Source organism: Podarcis erhardii (genome assembly GCF_964252035.2).
Source record: "Podarcis erhardii genome assembly, chromosome: 6".
Lineage (NCBI taxonomy): Eukaryota > Metazoa > Chordata > Lepidosauria > Squamata > Lacertidae > Podarcis > Podarcis erhardii.
Genome location: NC_138510.1, coordinates 6534067 through 6554227, shown reverse-complemented (window position 1 = coordinate 6554227; position 20161 = coordinate 6534067). Strand labels below are relative to the sequence as shown.

Genomic DNA, 20161 nt, shown 5'->3' with positions numbered 1-20161 from the left:
GGCCCTGGAGAACATGCTGGAGAACTGATGCCACAGTAGACAATTTTTGCACTCCATGGGCAAAAAACAAGGTAACTAAAGGCAGGCTCCTCTGTGGTGTCTCCTTACATTTTTAAAAAACGGGAGGGCGTTTTATTCCCCCCCTGCATGCTCCCCTCCCCATTATATTTTAAGAGAGAGTTCCCTGCGCGATGAAGAGACGACGATCTGTGCCGTGGCGAAACAAAGAGCAAAGTGGGTGGGTGGCAAGCGCAGCGGAGATGCCGAAAACAAGAATTATTATTTTTAAAAAATGAAAATCAGATCAACCCTAAGAGGGGCAGCTTGAACTCCTTCGCCCCCAACTCCAGTTCTGCGCCTGGCCACTTCTGCAGCGGTCTTGCTTGCGCCGTCCCCCTTTGGATCGCGGCGCACCTGCTGGGGGACCCCCCCCACCCAACTCCCAGTGCGCTGCGCCCCCCCCCCTAAAAAAACAACCCACCACCACCCAAGCCAGCTCCGTCCTCCTCCCGTCGGGCGCCGATCCCCGGCTGCAGCCGGGGGAGGAATACCGCGAGAGTTGCAAGCGGCTTCCCTCGGCCCGGCGGCGAAGGTAGGGAGAGGGGGGGGGTGGGCGCCTGGTTGTGGTTGTGTGTCTGTGTGTGTGTGTGCAAGTGTGCGGGCGACGTGGTGGCGGCGGCGAGGGGGGGTCTCCGCGCATGAGCCGGCGGCGGCGGCGAGGGCGCTTTGGCCGTGCGCATCGCTGTGCGCGCCCGGGCCCCGCCGGCCGAGCGAGCGAGCGAGAGGAGCGCGCTGCCCGCCCGCGCCGAGGTAAGCCCGGAGCCCCCCGCCGACGCCCGGCCCTCGCCTCGCCTCCCTCCGGCCCTTCCCCACCCGGAGAGGGGCTTTTACTCCGCCCGGTGGCCCCGGCCCGGCCTCGCCGCCCGCCCGCCCGCCCGCCTCCCCACGCCTCGCCCGCTTCCTTGCGCCCCGCCGAGCTGGAGAGACCCCGGGCGCGGAGGAGGAGGAGGAGGAGGGCGAGGGGGCCAGCAGCGCCTTCCCCAAACCCCTCTCTCCTTCCCCCACCCCTCCCTCCTTTTCTTTTCCTCCCATCCCTCTCTCTCTCTTTCCCTCCCTCCCTTCCTTCCTTCCTTCCTCTCTCTCTCTTTCTCCTCCTTCTACATAAAAAGTCGCCATTTTGCTTCATTGCTTTTCCTGGGCTTTTTAATTAATTATTTTGTATGCCTTCCGACCCCCCCCCCTCCTTTCAACACCGCCCCGCGCGCTCGCCCCAAAGATGGGGCGGGGGGGGGGGAAAGGGCAGATTTCCTTTTCTTCCTTTCGGTCTATTTATATGTCTTTTTCTTCTTTTTCCTCCACCCCCCCACCTTATTTTGCATGCGCGGAGATCAAACGATCGCGGGTGGAGGGCGGCTGTTGCTGTTGGTGGTAGGGGGTTTATTTGTGTGCATATATATGTGGTGGTGGTTGTTTTAATTTCTCGGATCCCCCCCCCACTTTGCAACCCTCTCCCTTCCCAAACCCTCCTGCTGCTTCTCGCCCGCTGCAAAATTTAAATTTTTTTTTTAAGCAAGCGAAACACCCATCTCTTTCTCTTTTGCATTCTCCGCCTGCGCTGCATTTCCTTGATTATTCGAGCTTTTTTGGGGGGGGGGGGAATGGGGACGGGGGGGGGGTTAAGCAACCGAGTTCTGGAAATGTGGAAAAAGAGAGAGAAATAGCAGAGGAGGTTAGTAGGAGCTTTGCTGCTTTGGAAAGCTCCCCTTGGAAGTGGATTAGAGTTGGGTAAGCCTGTCTTCTCTCTCTCGCCCCCCCCCCAATTGCAAACTAAGCGGCCTCGCCCCTGGGCAGCGACAGGTGGTGCGACCTCCCCCCTTCTCCAACACACATATCGTGAGCTTGGTGTTAGGCATGCTTGCCGAAAGTGGTGCAGAGCGGAGAGGTGGGTGGGGCCCAGGTGGGGATGCTTGACCTACCTGGTCAGGTCACTTGGAGGTCACGAGGGCAGCCAGCTCTTGGTGGCCCCCTGCCCTGCCCTGCCCAGAGGTCAAGGTCAACGGTGTCCGAAATCGAGGACCTGAACAACTCCCCTCCTTAATCCGTGTGATCCTGGCTTGAGCGCATGGACGCACAAGCGCCTAGATTGAAAAACTGGTGTTTTGGGGGGAAGAGGTGTGCAACCTGAGCCCTGGATCCCTGGCAGTGGTGCTGCAGCGCTGCGGCTGCCCGTTGCAGCGCACCTGCTTTTGGGGCTGGGCCAAACGGCGGCGACCCTCCTGCTGCCCACAGGCGGACCTCATCCTTTGGGGCGCCTGGTGCGTCTCAGATGCCGTGCCCCTGGGCCATGCCTTTACCTCGAGGCGCTTTTTTTTAAAAAAATGAATATTTATTAGCATTTTCAATGACAACCCAAAAACAAAAATAAACAAAAAATGGCAAAAATACAAAAATACAAAAGAACAAAACTTAAAAACAATTAAAAACACATAAAATTTCAATTGCTTATTTTCTTTTAACTTGCTTCTCAGACCTCCTCGCACCTCCCCTTGTATTCCAATTCAAATTATTAGCTCAGCAAATCCTTTTTACTTATTTCTCAACTTTAACTTGATAATTTACTTTAACATGTTATTATTTTATTTCTTCTCTTTCATCCATTTCCTCAATTTATTTTTACAAACCTTATTTTCATTTAATTTAGATCGTTTTAAAGACCAATTTTAGCTTATCCAAACTTGAACATCAATACTTATACATCAATGCTCATTCTTAAACATTTTTCCTAAAGTCGACCAAAGTTCCCTTCCATTACTTTCCTAATTTTCTAAAAAAATTCCTTCCAGTAGCACCTTAAAGACCAACTGAGTTAGTTCTAGGTATGAGCTTTCGTGTGCATGCACACTTCTTCAGATACACTGAAACAGAAGTCACCGGACCTTTCTATATAGTGAGAAGGTGGGGAGGGGTATTACTCAGAAGGGTGGTGGGAATGGGTGATTGGCAGATAGCTGCGATGAGCCTGTTGACGACTCTTAACGACTGCAATAGGTCTAACAGGAAAAAGCAAGGGGTGAGAAGGTGAAAAATGGCTTTGTCATGTATAATGAGATAAGATTTCCTAATTTTCGTACGAATAACAAAACAAAATAAAAACAAAACAAATTATAATTATATACCCTTTGGATTCCCAAACTCCACCCACCCCCTTCTGGGTTTCAGTCCCCAGCAAGTGTCCATCAGTCTCAATATACTATTAGCTTTTGTGCGCCATGCGGCAGCAAGGCAACTGGAGAGAGATGGAGCGCGCAGCGAACATCGCCATCATCTTGGCGGGCTGGTAGGAAGACCAGCGCAGGCTCACCCCTGTCCAACCCCTAAATAGGGCCGGGAAAGGATCCCTGGCTGAAACCCCCTGGGGAGATGCTGGCAGTCAGTGTAGACAGTATTGAGGCAGGTGGACCAATGGTGCAACTTAGTGCAAGGCAAGTTGCTTAATTCGGAAACATGAGAACTGGGGCAGTTTTAGCCACAGAGCTGAAGCACAGAAGGTATCCTGCTCAACTCCAGGTAGGGGTGGGAATGCCTCCTGCCTGAACCCCTTGAGAGATGCTGCCAGTCAGTGCTGGGCTATGTGAGCCAGTTCTCTGCAAGGCAGATTCTGATGTTCCTGTGTCCCCCACCTTCTTAAGGATTATGGGGGCTGGAGGCTCTGAAAAAGGAGATGGAGATATTGGAAGAGGCTGCGGGATTATAAGCCCCGCCTGCACCCTGTCACCCCATTGATTTGGCAGGTATGGGTGCTAACAAAACATTTCTGCTTTCGGTTTTGATCCCTGCAGTACACACCTCCTGCTGCCTCTTCCTCAAAACCCACCTTTCCTACCCAAACCTAAGCATCCTGGAAATTTTCTGTACAAGATGGGACCATCAGCAGCCACGGGTTACAATAGCTAATTCAAACCTCCACATTCAGAGGCAGTCTCTCTCTCAATATTAGTTGCAGGGGGGGGGCATCTTGCTTTTGCATTCTTATGGTTTCCCTGGGGGCACCTGACTGCCTGTGTAGGAAACGGGATGCTCAGTTAGTTAGACTTTTTGGTTTGATCTCGTTGGGCTTGTCTTAATGTGTTAACTGCATTTTCTTTCTTCGCCTTTTGGTATCCTTCTATCTCTTTGTAAGCTCCTTGGGGCAGGGACTCCCTCTTCCCTTCTGCTCGTATTAACTGTAATGTGCCACATGGATTAATGGCAGAATGTCATCTATGTAATCGGGCTGCGTTGTCGGAGAAGGCAAGTTTTCAGGGGTATTATCCATCTGGAACAAAGCTTGCCGTCTAAACTTGATGTCTGTGGTGGAATATTTTGCATGTCTTGCAAAAACAAGGCCTGGAATCATATGAGGATGTTGTAGCTTGATGATGGTTTGATTTGTTACGTGCACAGCTGCCTTTGCCCGTCTCAGGGTGGTAGTCAACGAAGTTTTACTCCAAATAGACCCAATGAAATTAATGGACCAAATTCAGCCATGTTCATTCCTTCCAAAGGATCATGCACTGAGTAAAACTTACCGTATTTTTTTGCTCTAGAAGACTCACTTTTTCCCTCCTAAAAAGTGAGGGGAAATGTGTGTGCGTCTTATGGAGTGAATGCAGGCTGCGCAGCTATCCCAGAAGCCAGAACAGCAAGAGGGATTGCTGCTTTCACTGCACAGCAATCCCTCTTGCTGTTCTGGCTTCTGAGATTCAGAATATTTTTTTCTTGTTTTCCTCCTCCAAAAACTAGGTGCGTCTTGTGGTCTGGTGCGCCTTATAGAGCGAAAAATACGGGTAGTTGAATACAGTCATACCTTGGCTCCCAAACAAATTAGCTCCTGGACGATTGAAACCCGGAGGTGAGTGTTCCAGTTTTCAAACTATTTTTGGAAGCCAAACGTCTGGCGCGGCTTCCGATTGGCTGTAGGAGCTTCCAATCAGCCAATCAGAAGCCGCGCTTTGGAAGGGTCTTCCGAAACGGATTCCGTTTGACTCCCAAGGTACGACTGTACCACCCTAAGAGCCTTTGAGGATAGGTCACTATTATTTCCCATTTCACAGGGAGAAAAACTGAGGCTGACAAATTTGCAGATGTACCTAAGACTACAGAGTGAGCTCCAATCCCCGGGCAAATTATTTGCTGGGTTCTACTGATTATTTGTTCGGAAAGTTTTTTTTAGAGAAGGATAAGTCGGATAGAGAGTCTTGGAATTCCTGGGCATTTGTTCCTCCTTTAGTTCCTTTCAGAAATGATTGATCGACGGCATTTAGTGTCCTTTAAAATTATCATTACGGTGTTTTCACATTTGCCTTTTTACGCCTGCTGGCAGCACGGAGTGGGAGGCGATCGTTAATCCTCTGAGAAAGGAACCTTGAAATCATGGGATGCGCACACAGATTTCCTGTTCAACTGATGGAGGGGAATTATACCCGTTTTAAAGCTTATCCGTTTAAAAGTGCTGTGCACGGAATCTGTTCCATTCAAAACAGGTTCTTTTCTTTTCGTCCCCGCCCCCCCCCCCAATTTTAAATGCAAAGTCTGCGGAAGCAAGGAAAAGGAAAAGAGTCCGTTTTTAATTTAATCCAGGCTTTGGCGGGTGGGCGGAGAAATAGAGCTGTTCCTGTCCAAGAAGTTTTGTTGTAAGAAACTCTCTCACACACACAAAACCCCCACACCAACAAAAAAAACTCTACATATCTTGCATAAAATGAAAGGGAAGGGAATTGTAGAAATCAGTAGGAGGCTAGGAAATCATTCTCCTGTCTCACAGACCTATGTTTACTGCAGCAAGCAACTTCCTAAACTGTGCTTTGCCTAGTAACCCGTGTATGTGTGTGTGTGTGTGTGTGTGTGTGTGTGTGTGTGTGTTTAACCCTTTCCTCGCTGTCATTTTCTCCCCTGCAACACGTTCCTTCCAAGCCACCTCTCCCCAAACAGCATCGCAAGTTTGCAAATAAATCTGGCTGGCTATGTGCAAAAACTCAGACAGAGAGATGGTTGGAGGAGTGCAACAGTCGAGGGGAAAGGTTTATATCCCCAGCCTGCCCTCCCTGCTCACTTGCCCAGGGATTCTCCTATACAAATGCCCCCGTCCTGTAAGGCATCTGCTTTGCATTGTCAGAAGGTCTTGAGTTCGATTCCCAGCATTTCCAGGCGAGACTGGCAAACTCCTGTGTAAAATAGCCCGGAGATCTGTTTCCAGTCCGTGCCAGTATTACTGAGCCAGATGGATCAAGACAGCTTTCTGTGGTCTTATGTCTTGTGTTGCAAACATGGGTTTGGGACATTCTGATTTAGGAGTGGGGCTGTCGGGAGTTGAGATCCTGTGTGTCGGCAAGCTTGGTCCCCTGGACGCCAATGCTGCCAGGCGGGCCAGTTCCCTGCCTAGGATGGGGCAACTATAGCCTTGCTGGTGTTGCCACCTAAATGATAGAGAGACCTGCATCCACGTTGAGATGCCATTACTAGGCCGCTTGGGGCAACCTGCTCCAGACCTCCCCAAACCTGGAGCTTCTCCCAAGCTGAATAATAGTAATGCCCCGCCACTTTGGGCAGGTCCAACACATAAAAACAATATACAGTGGTACCTTGGTTCTCAAACTTGATTTGTTCCGGAAGTCTGTTCCAAAACCAGGGCGTGCTTTCCCATAGAAAGTAATGCAAAGTGGATTAATCCGTTCCAGACTTTTAAAAACACACCCTAAAACAGCAATTTAACATGAATTTTACGATCTAACAAGACCATCTATCCATAAAATGAAAGCAATAAACAATGTACTGCAGTCACACAATCAATCAGTAGCAGAACTGGGTTCCACACAGTCACAAAAACAAAAACAAAAGAGCCGCAAAAACAAAAAACCCCAAAATAAATAGCAAAAACAGACCGACCTCAGTGTAACACTCAAAACGGAAGTGTGGCACTCAAATTGGAAGGGTAACTCTCAAATCGTCATCGTAACACTCAAAACGGAAGCATAATACTCAAAATGGAAGTGTGGCACTCAAATCAGAAGCGTAACACTCAAAACAGAGCATGTTTGACTTCCGAAAACAGTTCACAAACCGAAACACTTGCGGGTTTGCAGTGTTTGGGTTCCAAGTTGCTTGAGTAGCAAGGCATTTGAGAACCAAGGTACCACTGTAACATCAAACATTAAAAACTTCCCTATACAGGGCTGCCTTCACATGTCTTCAAAAAGTAGGTTTTTATCTGTTTGAGATTTGTCAGGAGGGCATTCCCTCAGAGCTAGTCCTCAGCGTCCGGGCTGAATGACGGGGGTGGAGATGCTCCTTCAGGTATACTGGACCGAGGCCATTTAGGGCTTTAAAGGTCAGCACCAACACTTTGAATTGTTCTCAGAAGCGTACTGGGAGCCAGGGAAGGTCTTTTAGGACACTTAACTTAATGAAAAGTATGCAGGCTGTCAGTGTGGGATGTCACCTGAGTGCAAGGCCTCCATGAAGTTTCAAATATCCTCTTTTAAAAAATTAACATTAGCGAACATATGTGCACTTTTAAAAATTATTGTTAATATTTTATTAAGAGAATTTCAGTTAAAAGAAATAAAGTGGAGAGGAGAAAGAAAGGGGGAGCAAAACAGTGCAGTGTTTTGTTTTGTTTTGTTTTTACAATATGTGCACTTCTGACAACAAACTTTAAAACAGAGCTGGCCTGCGCTTTGGTGCAAAGCACTGGCGTTTATTGACGTACTTGACTTTAAAAACACAGACATACTGGAAAAGTTGCACAATATTTTACTAGAAACATTTGAAATACATGAATGTTTGTGTGTGAGAGAGAGGGGGGGAACACAACAATCGAAGCTTAAAAATAAAATATTTATTAAAAGCAGATCCCACAAAATGTTTCTTGTTCCAAATTACACAAAATTAGCTGAACGTATTAATGAACTGAATTAGGAAGAACAGACTCCTCAAGACAGTCATAGAAATACATTCCAGGTATTGCTTTGCGTGTTTACTCGGAAGCAAGTGCAGCTAAACTAAAGGGAGATTACTTCCAAGTAAGAGTGCATGAGTTATTTTACAGACAGTGCAATTTATGATAGTTGTTGCTGCTTAACACTGGAGCGAACCAACCAAACCATTTATTTCTGTTAATAAAGACTGAGGAAATGGGACCAGAACACTAAGCAGATCTATGGCAAAGTAGATCGAATCAGTATCTTTACTACGCCACAGATTGGTAACTAGGGGCGAAGCAACATCAATGGAATGTGATTAAAAAATAATAATAACACCAGATCCAAACCTGGAGCAGCCAAACACTTTCTGCATTTAAGAAATGAGGAAGGTAAAGGTAAAGGGACCCCTGGCCATTAGGTCCAGTCGTGGCCGACTCTGGGGTTGCTAAAACAAAACAAATTCCTTCCAGTAGCACCTTAAAGACCAACTAAGTCAGTTCTTGGTATGAGCTTTCGTGTGCATGCACACTTCTTCAGATACCAGATATCTGAAGAAGTGTGCATGCACACGAAAGCTCATACCAAGAACTGACTTAGTTGGTCTTTAAGGTGCTACTGGAAGGAATCTTTAAGGTGCTACTGGAAGGAATTTGTTTTGTTTTGACTATGGCAGACCAACACGGCTACCTATCTGTATCTGGGGTTGCTGCGCTCATTTTGCTTTACAGGCCGAGGGAGCTTCCGGGTCATATGGCCAGCATGACGAAGCCGCTTCTGGCGAACCAGAGCAGCGCACGGAAATGCCGTTTACCTTTCCGCCAGAGCGGTACCTATTTATTTACTTGCACTTGACGTGCTTTCGAACTGCTAGGTTGGCAGGAGCAGGGACCGAGCAACGGGAGCTCACCCCGTTGCGGAGATTCGAACCACTGACCTTCTGATCGGCAAGCCCTAGGCTCTGTGGTTTAACCCACAGCGCCACCCACATCCTAAGAAATGAGGAAACAGTCCAATTGGTTATTAGTATAGGTTTAGGGATTCAGGGGCGCTGAATGGGGGGACGAGCCCCCCCCCATTTTCAGGGAGGGTGCTGGGGTTCCTCAGTATTTTGTGGCCACGACGTGCCCTGCCGGGTCTACCTGCCGCTGTGATGGGCCTTGCGTAGCCTTACCCACAGCAGCAGCAGGCCCCGTTGGGGCCCCCCCCCCACTGTGTGACATCACACGTGTGTGTTGGGGGTCTCTCCAGCATTGGGCGGAACCCGGCACGTATGTCGGCGCTGTCCGTCCTTCTGCTTTCCCCATGCCTAAAAGCACAGGTCCAGGCGGTTGTCCATTTGCCGCCCACCGCTTTCCCCGGGAAAACCCAGTTGGTACGGTGCTGGTTTTCCAAGGAGAGAGGCAAATTGGAGTGTGGATGAGCCCTCTGTTCCCAGACTTGTGTCTGGGCTGGACCTCACTAGATGGAAAGTGGGCGCTCTCAGAATTTTTATTCTCTCTTTATAGATGACTAGCATGTCAGGGAGATAGTTCTTTCCTCGCTGGCATATGTTTATATTTTGATGTTTTAAATCCAGTTTATGAGTCTCTGAACGGTTCGACCCAGAAAGAAACTTCTGTTTCAGGCAGAACCAGGCCATTGCTTCTTGATTTGCAATGAGTGGTAGTCACCTAAGTTTTACTCTCTGCAGTGGCACCAGGCAAAAACATTCCCTTTTAACCAGGCCTTTGGGTGATCTGATTTATATCCTATTCTCTTTTAAAATGTGATTTTTTTTGGGGGGGGGTGTTGCTATTGGGCTGTTGTTTTTATTTTTATTAGTTATTTTGTGGTTTTATATCTTGATTTTATTCTGTGAACAGCCCTGAGACCCCCCGGGTTAGGGCAGTATATAAATTCAATCAATTAACAAAAATTAGACTCGCAAGTAAACCCATTGAAATCAATAAGTCTAACAAACGACTCATCCAGACAGTCTTTTGTGACAAGTTTCTAGGCCCAGGTCCAAGTGGTTGTGTGTGTGTTTTGTCCTGACACTTTCCCCAGGAAAACCCACTTTTTACTGCTGTATCGGAGTGAACGGCAATTGGGTTCCCCACAGATTGACATTTGCTCCGAATCAACGGTAAAACGGCAAGGCGATAGCCTTCCAGTTTCGTTGCCATCACTTCCTTGCATGAGCTGCATGAAGAAGACCTTTATTTTTTGCACTCTTGACTCCTCTGGCATTCAACTTTGCTGCTTGGCGATGAGTTCTGGCATTGTAAGAGGGAGAAAAAGTTTTGTCTGTCTACATTGGTGTTTTCCAAACTCTGCTTCCCAGCTGTTTTGTGGACTACAACTCCAATCATCCCTAGTTGGCAAGACCAGTGGTCAGGGATGATGAGAATTGTAGTCTGAAAAAAACAGATGGAGACCCACGTTTGGGAAACCCTGGTCTATATCCTTTACTTGACTCTTCAAAGAGAGCGCCACCCCCATCCAAAAGAGGCTGGATCGCAGATTCTGGACCAGCTGCTCTCCAGGAGAGTGATAACCTCTGCATTGTGCACGGATCCTGTCCACGTCTCTTCTGTTTTGGCACATAAGAAGATGATGATTCTCAGTTCCGCAAATCCAATATCTAACTTCTCCCCTGGCTTCCACCCGAGTGTTAAATACTAACCCATGTGGTTGGCACTGTGGTCTAAACCACTGAGCCTCTTGGGCTTGCCGGTCAGAAGGTCAGCAGTTCGAATCCCCACTGTGTGGTGAGCTCCCATTGCTCTGTCCCAGCTCCTGCCAACCTGGCAGTTCAAAAGCACTCCAGTGCAAGTAGATGGATAGGTACCGCTTTGGCGGGAAGGTAAACGGCATTTCCATGTGCTCTGATTTCCGTCACGGTGTCCCATTGCACCAGCAGCGGTTTAGTCATGCTGGCCACACGACCCGGAAAGCTGCCTGTGGGCAAACGCCGGCTCCCTCGGCCTGAAAGCGAGATGAGCGCCGGAACCTTATAGTCACCTTTGACTGGACTTAACCATCCAGGGGTCCTTTACCTTTACCTTTTTTTACTAACCCATGGGCTTTAATCGTCCCAGAGAAATAGCAAAAAAACTTGCAGAGCTAAGAGGCCTTTCAGAATTCCTTCTATCCTGTTCCACGTTTTTTGCTCCAGGTCGGTTTCCCAGGTATTAAGCCTAATGTGGTCCCAGGCAAAGAGCCAGGCAGAGCCTTTGACATTATTAATTAATGGCTAGGTTGCTGCAAATGGCCACATTGCAGATAAACTTTTTTTTTTTAAGGTGGGAAGGGAAGAATTGGGTCGGTCAAAGCCGAAATATAACAAAGACTTCTGTCCTGAAGGAGTGATTAAGCTAAAGCTTTGCTTTCTAGCCTGATTTCCCTGATAATCTGGTTGTTCTACAAACGCTCCCCCAGAGAAAGCAAGGAATTCTCTGGGTCAGCTCCCAGCAGTGCTCTCTTGGGCCGGGGGGGGGGGGTCTGCAAAACGACTTTCTTCCATTCTCAGGCACGACAGAAACTACCCCGAAGGCCTTCCATGGGCCTGGACGCAATTGGCATTTTGCAGAAAATCTAGTTATTACCCATGACCAGAAACAAGTGGTGCAGGAGTGCTTAATTCCATTCATCCACCACCAGCCACCGAATGACCACATTCACAGCATTCTTTTAAGGAGCTATGATTCCACTTTAAACAGTCAGGGCTACTCCCAAAGAATTCTGGGAGCTGTAGTTTAAGCACCCTAAGAGTTGCTTGGGAACCCCCCCCCCCCCCCGTTCCTTTCACAGAGCTACAATTCTCAGTCACTCTTCATGGAGAACTCTGGGAATGGGGCCTGCTAGCAACTCTCAGCACCTTTAACCAAAGCTACAGCTCTCAGAATTCTTTGGGTGAAGCCATGACTGTTCAAAGTGGTAAAGGGGCCCCTGACCATTAGGTCCAGTTGTGGCCGACTCTGGGTTTGCGGCGCTCATCTCGCTTTATTGGCCGAGGGAGCCAGCGTACAGCTTCCGGGTCATGCGGCCAGCATGACTAAGCCGCTTCTGGCGAACCACAGCAGTGCACGGAAACGTCGTTTACCTTCCCGCTGGAGCGGTACCTATTTATCTACTTGCACTTTGACATGCTTTCGAACCGCTAGGTGGGCAGGAGCTGGGACCGAGCAACGGGAGCTCACACCGTTGCGGGGATTCGAACCGCCGACCTTCTGATCGGCAAATCCTAGGCTCTTTGGTTTCACCCACAGCTCTAGTGCTTTAAATTTATGGTGTGCATCTGGTTTGAAGCTGATGCATTGATATAAGCACCCTGCAGTTAAAGCTGCTCTTGTGTCTTGAATTAGGGGGGGGGGGGGAGATGGCTTCCAATAGGAAACTGACTTAACGCTCATCGTTTTATAGGAAAAGACCACTTAAATGATTCATACCGAGAATTTAGATAAGGCTCACGTTTCCCTGTTTAGCACAGTTTCCCCATTAATAAGGAAAATTGGAAATTTATCACTCAGATCTCCTCATTAAAACCCGCTCCCTCTCCCCTTTCTCATCATGAAAATGAGAAAAGAAGCAAAAGAGAAGAACCCTCTGCATGGAGGGTCTCTGCAACGCCTAACAGAGAAATCATGATTATTCACTTTTTCTGTATTTGCACTTGGGCTGAGCGCGTCTCCCTGAATGGGGGAGCTTCAACCTTAGCGGCTATAGAATTGCTGCTATTCCTGGGCTGGGGAATCTGTGGCCCTCCAGACCTTTGCTGGACTTCAGCTCCCAGCATCCTTGACTGCTGGCTAAGGTTGATGGGAGTTGGAGTCCAGTGACATCTGGAGGCCTGCAGGTTCTCTAAGCCTGTGCTAATCATGTACATTTGGAAACAACTGGAACATGGCAGCTAGACTGGTGACTGGGAGCAGCCGCCGAGACCATATAACACCGGTCCTGAAAGGCCTACATTGGCTCCTAGTACATTTCAGGGCAGAATTCAAAGTGTTGGTGCTGACCATTAAAGCCCTAAATGGCCTCAGTCCAGTCTATCTGAAGGAGCGTCTCCACCCCTGTCGTTCAGTCCGGACACTGAGGTCCAGCTCCAAGGGCCTTCTGGTGGTTCCTTCACTGCGAGAAGAGAAGTTACAGGGAACCAAGTAGAGGGCCTTCTCGGTGGTGGCGCCCGCCCTGTGGAACGCTCTCCCACCAGATGTCAAGGAAATAAACTACTATCTGACATCTGAAGGCAGCCCTGTTTGATGTTTTACTGTGTTTTTAATATTCTGTTGGGAGCCGCCCAGAGTGGCTGGGGAAACACAGCCAGATGGGTGGGGTATATTATTATTATTATTATTATTATTATTATTATTATTATTATTATTACAGCACAGGAATTGGCTTCCTACTCTTGAAGAGGCAAGATCAGGCTGCTTTTTTATATAGCAGGTGACAGGTGCAAGCCAAGTCTTCCTTCTATCAAGCTCATGTCGCGCAATTGGCCTGTTTGATCGTGTCCTTTCTCCTTTGATTTTAGCCATGGCGGATTCATATTCCTACAGAGGTGGAAAGAAGGTGGCTGGATCTAGCAAGACCAGCGCAGACAAAGACAGCAGCAAGGCAGAGATGAAGATAAACCCGGCGTACGAGCAGTCGAGGCTTGGTGAGTTAAGCATATCACCTTTTCCAGCTGCAATAGGAAGGGCTTCGTTTGAATTAAAAGAAGCGTCATTGGTAAGGGAACCAAAACTGGGCCCTCTATATGTTGTTGGGCTACAACTCTTGGTGTTACCAATGGTCTGGGGTGATGGGAGTCTGAAATGTGGAAGGTGTTTTCCTGGCTACCTGTCTCACGGCAGTGCAAGGAAATAAATACAGTGGTACCTCGGGTTACAGACGCTTCAGGTTACAGATGCTTCAGGTTACAGACTCTGCTAACCCAGAAATAGTACCTCAGGTCAAGAACTTTGCTTCAGGATGAGAACAGAAATCGTGCTCCGGTGGCAGCGGGAGGCCCCGTTAGCTAAAGTGGTACTTCAGGTTAAGAACAGTTTCAGGTTAAGAATGGACCTCCGGAATGAATTAAGTTCTTAACCCGAGGTACCACTGTAGCTAGGAAGCACATACAGGTCAGGGTACTTGATAAATTAACACTTTGATTGAATAAAAGGTACAGTCATACACTGGCCTGTGAGCGCTCCAATTGGAGAATAGCCTTTACCAAAGGTGTCATGGACTTTGAAGACGCTCGAACTCAGGACAAAAGGGAGAAACGTGCTAAGAAGAAAGCATGCTTGGCAAACCCTCAACATGATTAACTCTCGCACGGAAACCTATATCCTCACTGTGGAAGGACGTGTGGATCCAGAATTGGCCTCCACAGTTACTACTGACTCCCTGTTAAAACTGTGTTCATGGAAGACAGTCTTACTCAGCTGCGAGTTATCGCCAAAGAAGAAGTGTGGTCAGCCCCAAGTCTTCTTTGTCATGCAGTAGAAAGCATTTTAAATCAGTGGACGTCCAACAAAATGTAAGATGGACGGATGTATTAATTCAATCCACCATGTCATTCTTCCCCGTTCTGTTTGCAGGAAATGCAACTAACGATAAAACGGAAGGCAAAAGGAAAGGGAGGCCGAAGGCAGACAGCCAGGCCCTGAAGGATATTCCGGTAAGATTTTAATCGTATTTCATTTCTTTTCTTGGGAACTGGGGAAAAGGAAGTAGAGACAGGATAGGACAAGCTTGGTGCATTGGAGTGCAGGAGGGGGCCTGATATTTGTCCCAGGTCTTTTCTTTGGGAAGCCTTTGATTTGATGTGAGATACTGGGGTATGCGCGTTCAGAAAATTTGCTTTCATTCCTCTTGCATTAAGTGGGTCTTTTTCCCCTCCCCACTGCTCCACGGATGTTTCCTATATCACAGCTGCCTTTGATGAACCAGTGGAAAGAAGAGTTCAAGGCCCACTCCAGGGTGAAATGCCCCAACTCGGGCTGTTGGCTCGAATTCCCCAGCATCTATGGCCTGAAGTACCACTACCAGCGCTGTCAAGGGGTAAGGAGGATGGAGGTGTGTGTTCTGTTTTGGTAGCCCATATTTATAGCTTGTGTTATTGTCCGTGCCAAATGTGGCCCCTCTTAACACTGCTTTGAATTTAAGATTAGGAAAGAGAGAGAGAAACTCAAGAGAAACCAAAACAGAAATATTTCCCCGTCTCTGTACACCAACCCACAAGCCTTGGTTGTGCTAGCACTGCCATTGGGTCACTGTTATTTTAACACAGAAGTTGCATTAAGACCAAATTACGAATCTTATCCGCTGTGGTTTCTGATGTTGCTGCCGCAAGGCGGGTTCTGAACTAACTAACCAGTCATTTGCTGTTCGGCTTCTAGTACCATTTGAAGCCACAGAGGTACAGTGGTGCCTCGCAAGACGAAAAGAATCCGTTCCGCGAGTCTCTTCGTCTTGCGGTTTCTTTGTCTTGCGAAGCAAGCCCATTGACGGCTTAGCGGATTAGCACTATTAGCGGTTTAGCGGCTTAGCGGATCAGCTGATAAGCAGCTTAGCGGATCAACTGTTAAGCGGCTTAGCGGATCAGCTGATAAGCGGCTTAGCGGATCAGCTGTTAAGTGGCTTAGCGGATCAGCTGATTAGCGGCTTAGCGGATCAGCTGTTAAGTGGCTTAGCGGATCAGCTGATTAGCGGCTTAGCGGATCAGCTGTTAAGCGGCTTAGCGGATCAGCTGATAAGCGGCTTAGCGGCTTAGAAAAAGGGGGGGGGGAGGAAAAAAACCCCGCAGGAACTCGCAAGACATTTTCGTCTTACGAAGCAAGCCCATAGGAAATTCGTTTTGCGAAGCACCTCCAAAACGGAAAACCCTTTCGTCTAGCGGGTTTTCCGTCTTGCAAGGCATTCGTCTTGCGGGGCACCACGGTATTTAGATTCTGCTGCCTTACACTTTGTTAGAAAACCGGTCCATCTAGTTCAGTATTGTCTACCCAGATTGTCAGCAGCTTGCCAGGGTTTCAGGCAGAGGACAGACCTCCCTGGAGATGCCTTGAAGAGTAAATTAGGGATGTTCTGCTTGCAAAAGAGGTGCTCTGCCTCTAATTCGCCTGCATGTAGGATACTTTGATGTGCGTCTTCTTCCTTTATAAATTCTGCCCTGCTTCCCAAACAAAAAACGCTTGGAAAGGCCTTGCTCCAGTTGCCATCCATTCATGACTATGTGTGCTCTACGTGGGGCTACCTTTGAAGGTGACCCGGAAACTACAACTAATCCAGAATGCGGCAGCTAGACTGGTGACTGGGAGCGGCTGCCAAGACCACATAACACCGGTCTTGGAAGACCTACATTGGTTCCCAGTACATTTACAGCCAGATGGGCAGGGTATAAATTATTATTATTATTATTATTATTATTATTATTATTATTATTATTATTATTATTATTATTAAATACGGGCATCTCCCAGCCTGTGCAGGGCTTCGTTCCCAGCAACCGCACGCATCACGGGATGTGTGTGATCGTGGGTTCCCCCGTTGCACCCATTCCTCCTTTCAGTGCTTAAAATGGCTTGCATGTTTGCAGGAGCATGCATGCAGTTCCTTTGCAAGTTGGGAGTTGCTTGTACACACACAGAGGAAAAGAGCTAGAGATCCTGTTCCCACAGTGGCCAACCAGCTGCTTATAGGAAGCCCACAACCAGTGACCTGAGGGCAGTAGTTCTCTCCCCCCTTGCGATTCCTGCATTATTCAGAGGCATCCTGCCCTGCAGCTTAACTTTCTCAGATCCCGGAGAAGGACTTGGTCAGGTGCAACATCATAGTGGCTGCAAACCCCTCTTCCAAAGGAGACCTGATGCATCTCACTTCATTGCACCCTCCAAGAGCAAAGCTTCCCTGCTTAGACAAGTTTGGGCAATTGTTTGAAGTGCGAATTAAGTGTTCTTCTGGGACACTGTTGTTTGCCCTCTTCTGCACTGTTCCGTTTACTTTGCATTGGTGTTATTTCGACAAATGCTTATTGATACGCTCCGAGTTGCTTTGAGCTTGGAAGGGAAATCGTAGCCGGAGGAGCAGGAAGGAAATGCCCAAACTTGCCTAAGCGGGGAAATTTTTAGGATTACAGTTAAGTAACAGGAGTTCCCATTCATACCTCTGGCCTGCAGGCTGTTGGGCTGAGTGATATTTATACTGTGGATTCTGTGATCATTCAGTACAAGTGAAGAAACTGGTTTGTATCCTAGGAATGTCAGATTTCATGTTATGGGAAAAAGACAGAAAAACATGCAAGCCCTTAAGCTTAAATGTCTATGCCTTAAAGTTTGGGGGCAAGGCCTGATAAAAAGAAGAGAATCCAGCTTGGGGGGACTACTGAGAATGAATTACTCAACATAAGCACAGCGTATTTATTTGCTTTTTAATTTGTTAACTACCTTCACAGTCCATGTGGATACATACCAAATGTGCTTCATTTGCATAGCTCCAGGCAGATCGTGAAGTTCAGATGTTTTGGCAGAGAAATTGGGTTACCATGGCGCAGGGGTGGATAGGGAGAGGTTTGTAGGGACGCAGCGTGCAGCCAATGAACTGATCATTCATTAGATATATGTTGCAGTTCTCCTGACATTTAAAAAATTGATTTAGAAAGGGGATCCTGATTGGCAAGGCAGCAGTGTGTGTGTGTGTGTGTGTGTGCACTTTTGAATTGTTATTTATTTTTAATGTCCATGCAAACTCAGACGAGGCAATCTCCCTTTCCCCCTCTTTCACAGGAACGTAAGTAGTTGCTTTATCCCAGGTCAGGTCATTGGTCCATCTTTTAAGTACCCTACACCTGAAAAATTATTATTATTATTATTATTATTATTATTATTATTATTATTATTATTATTTATTATGCCCCATCCATCTGGCTGGGTTTCCCTAGCCGCTCTGGGCGGCTCCCAACAGAGTATTAAAAACACGATAAAAGAGCAAACAGGGCTGCCTTCAGATGTCTTCTAAAAGTCGGATAGTTGTTTATTTCCTTGACATCTGGTGGGAGGGCATTCCACAGGGCAGGTGGCACTACTGAGAAGGCCCTCTGCCTGGTTCTCTATAACTTGGTTTCTCGCAGCGAGGGAACCTCCAGAAGGCCCTTGGCACTGGACCTCAGTGCTCGGGCAGAATGATGGGGGTGGAGACGCTCCTTCAAGTATACTGGACCGAGGCCGTTTAGGGCTTTAAAAGTCAGCACCAACACTTTGAATTGTGCTCGGAAATGTACTGGGAACCAACATAGGTCTTTCAGGACCAGTGTTATGTCGTCTTGGTGGCCACTCCCAGTCACCAGTCTAGCTTCCGCAATCTGGATTAATTGTACTTTCCGGGTAAAACAGAGAGAGAATGCTATGACGTATTTTGTTCCAATGCAAATGTATGTAGATGCAATGTCTTAAAAGTCATATGCTTACTTAGAATCATGGAACTGTAGAGTTGGAAGGGACCCAAAAGTTGACTCTTGGGTTGCCCTCGTTTTTAAGCACAGCCCTTCCTTCTCCCTCTCCCTCTCCCTTCTTCTTCCAGGGCGCCGTCGTGGAGAAACGGACTTTCCCGTGCCCGTTCTGCGAAGCCGCCTTCACGTCCAAAACCCAGCTGGAAAAGCACCGCCTCTGGAACCATCTTGACCGGCCGTTGCCGGCCGCCGCTGCCCCGGTGGAAAACAGGTCTCCGAAAGTCTCCGGCAAGGGCAAGAAAAGGTACCGGCCTGTGGTCTTTGAGGCAGAGAAGAGGGAAAGCTCCCCGACCCTGTGGATTTTGGGATGGAAGGAGGGGGTCAGGCGTGAGAGGCCCCGATGTCTTAAACCCCGCTTTAAACCAGCCCTCTATGCTTTGCCCTAGAGCTGCCGAGGGTTCAGCTTCCCTCACCATCCATCCCAAACAGGCAAAGGTGGAGAAGGCCGTTGCCCTGCACCGCCCCGAGAACGGAGAATGCGCGGCCGTCAGCCCGGGCAGCAAAGACTTCCAGACCAGGGCGGCCACCATGCCTGGCGCTCAGCTGTCGGGCGGCAAAGGCTCCAAGCATCAGTCAAGCAGGCAGGCCTCTGAGCAGGAAGAAGACCCCGAGAGGATGAAGCACAGTAAGACTAGAACAGCGACTCCCGTCCACCCCAAGTCCTGGTTTCCCTTGCCCAGTTTAAGATTTGAACCATGCGCTACACGGTATTCGTGGTAGAAGTTTGTGAAATCATGTAGAATCTTAGAGCTAGAAAGGGACCTGAGGGTCATCTAGTCCAACCCCCTGCAATGCTGGAATCTCAGCTAAAGCATCCATGGCAGATGGCCTGTGCTTCCATCCAACCTCTGCTTAAAATCCTCCAAGGAAGAGGGAGTCTGTTCCACGGCTGAACAGCTCTTACTGTCAGAATGTTCTTCCTGATGTTACAACAACAACAAATTATTTGTACCCAACCCATCTGGTTGGGTTTCCCCAGCCACTCTGGCCTGCTTCCAACAAAGATTAAAAATACATTAAAATGTCATACATTAAAAACTTCCCTAAACAGGGCTGCCTTCAGATGTCTTCTGAAAGTTATACAGTTGTTTATCTCTTTGACATCTCATGGGAGGGCGTTCCACAGGGCGGGTGCCACTACTGAGAAGGCCCTCTGCCTGGCTCCCTGTAGCTTTGCTTCTCGCAATGAGGAAACCGCCAGAAGGCCCTCGGCGCTGGACGTCAGCGTCCAGGCAGAACGATGAGGGTGGAGACTCTCCTTCAGGTCTACTGGGCCGAGGCCATTTAGGGCTTTAAAAGTCAGCACCAACACTTTGAATTGTGCTCAAAAACGTACTGGGATCCAATGTAGGTCTTGGCGGCCACCCCCAGTCACCAGTCTAGCTGCCGCATTCTGGATTAGTTGTAGTTTCCGGGTCCCCTTCAAAGGTAGCCCCACGTAGAGCGCATTGCAGTAGTCCAAGCAGGAGATAACTAGAGCATGCACCACTCTGGCGAGACAGTCCACAGGCAGGTAGGGTACCAGATGGAGCTGATAAACAGACACAGAATTGACCTGCACCTCCATGGACAGCTGCGAGTCCAGAATGACTCCCAGGCTGCGCACCTGGTCCTTCAGGGGCACAGTTACCCCATTCAGGACCAGTGAGTCCCCCACACCAGCTTGCCCCCTGTCCCCCAAGAACAGTACTAACAGTATGTTAGTTGGATTCTCCTTACA

At 48.3% G+C, this 20161-nt stretch overlaps 1 protein-coding gene across 6 annotated transcripts in view; it reads left to right on the top strand.

The window, feature by feature from the left end:
• The first annotated feature begins 206 nt into the window (after nt 1-206).
• The window catches only part of ZNF512B (zinc finger protein 512B), a 45321-nt gene continuing 25366 nt past the window's right edge, over nt 207-20161 (top strand). For 2 of the 6 annotated variants that reach the window (XM_081867673.1, XM_081867672.1), the window contains exons 1-6: nt 482-592; nt 13480-13605; nt 14534-14613; nt 14868-14996; nt 18513-18685; nt 18828-19066. In XM_081867673.1, coding sequence (XP_081723799.1) covers nt 13482-13605; nt 14534-14613; nt 14868-14996; nt 18513-18685; nt 18828-19066 — 745 coding nt within the window. In that variant the 5' untranslated portion in view covers nt 482-592; nt 13480-13481. Of the gene's footprint in view, nt 239-481; nt 593-710; nt 811-13479; nt 13606-14533; nt 14614-14867; nt 15012-18512; nt 18686-18827; nt 19067-20161 lie in introns of those variants that run through there. The other 4 variants (XM_081867671.1, XM_081867668.1, XM_081867670.1 and 1 more) reach the window with 3 other exon arrangements.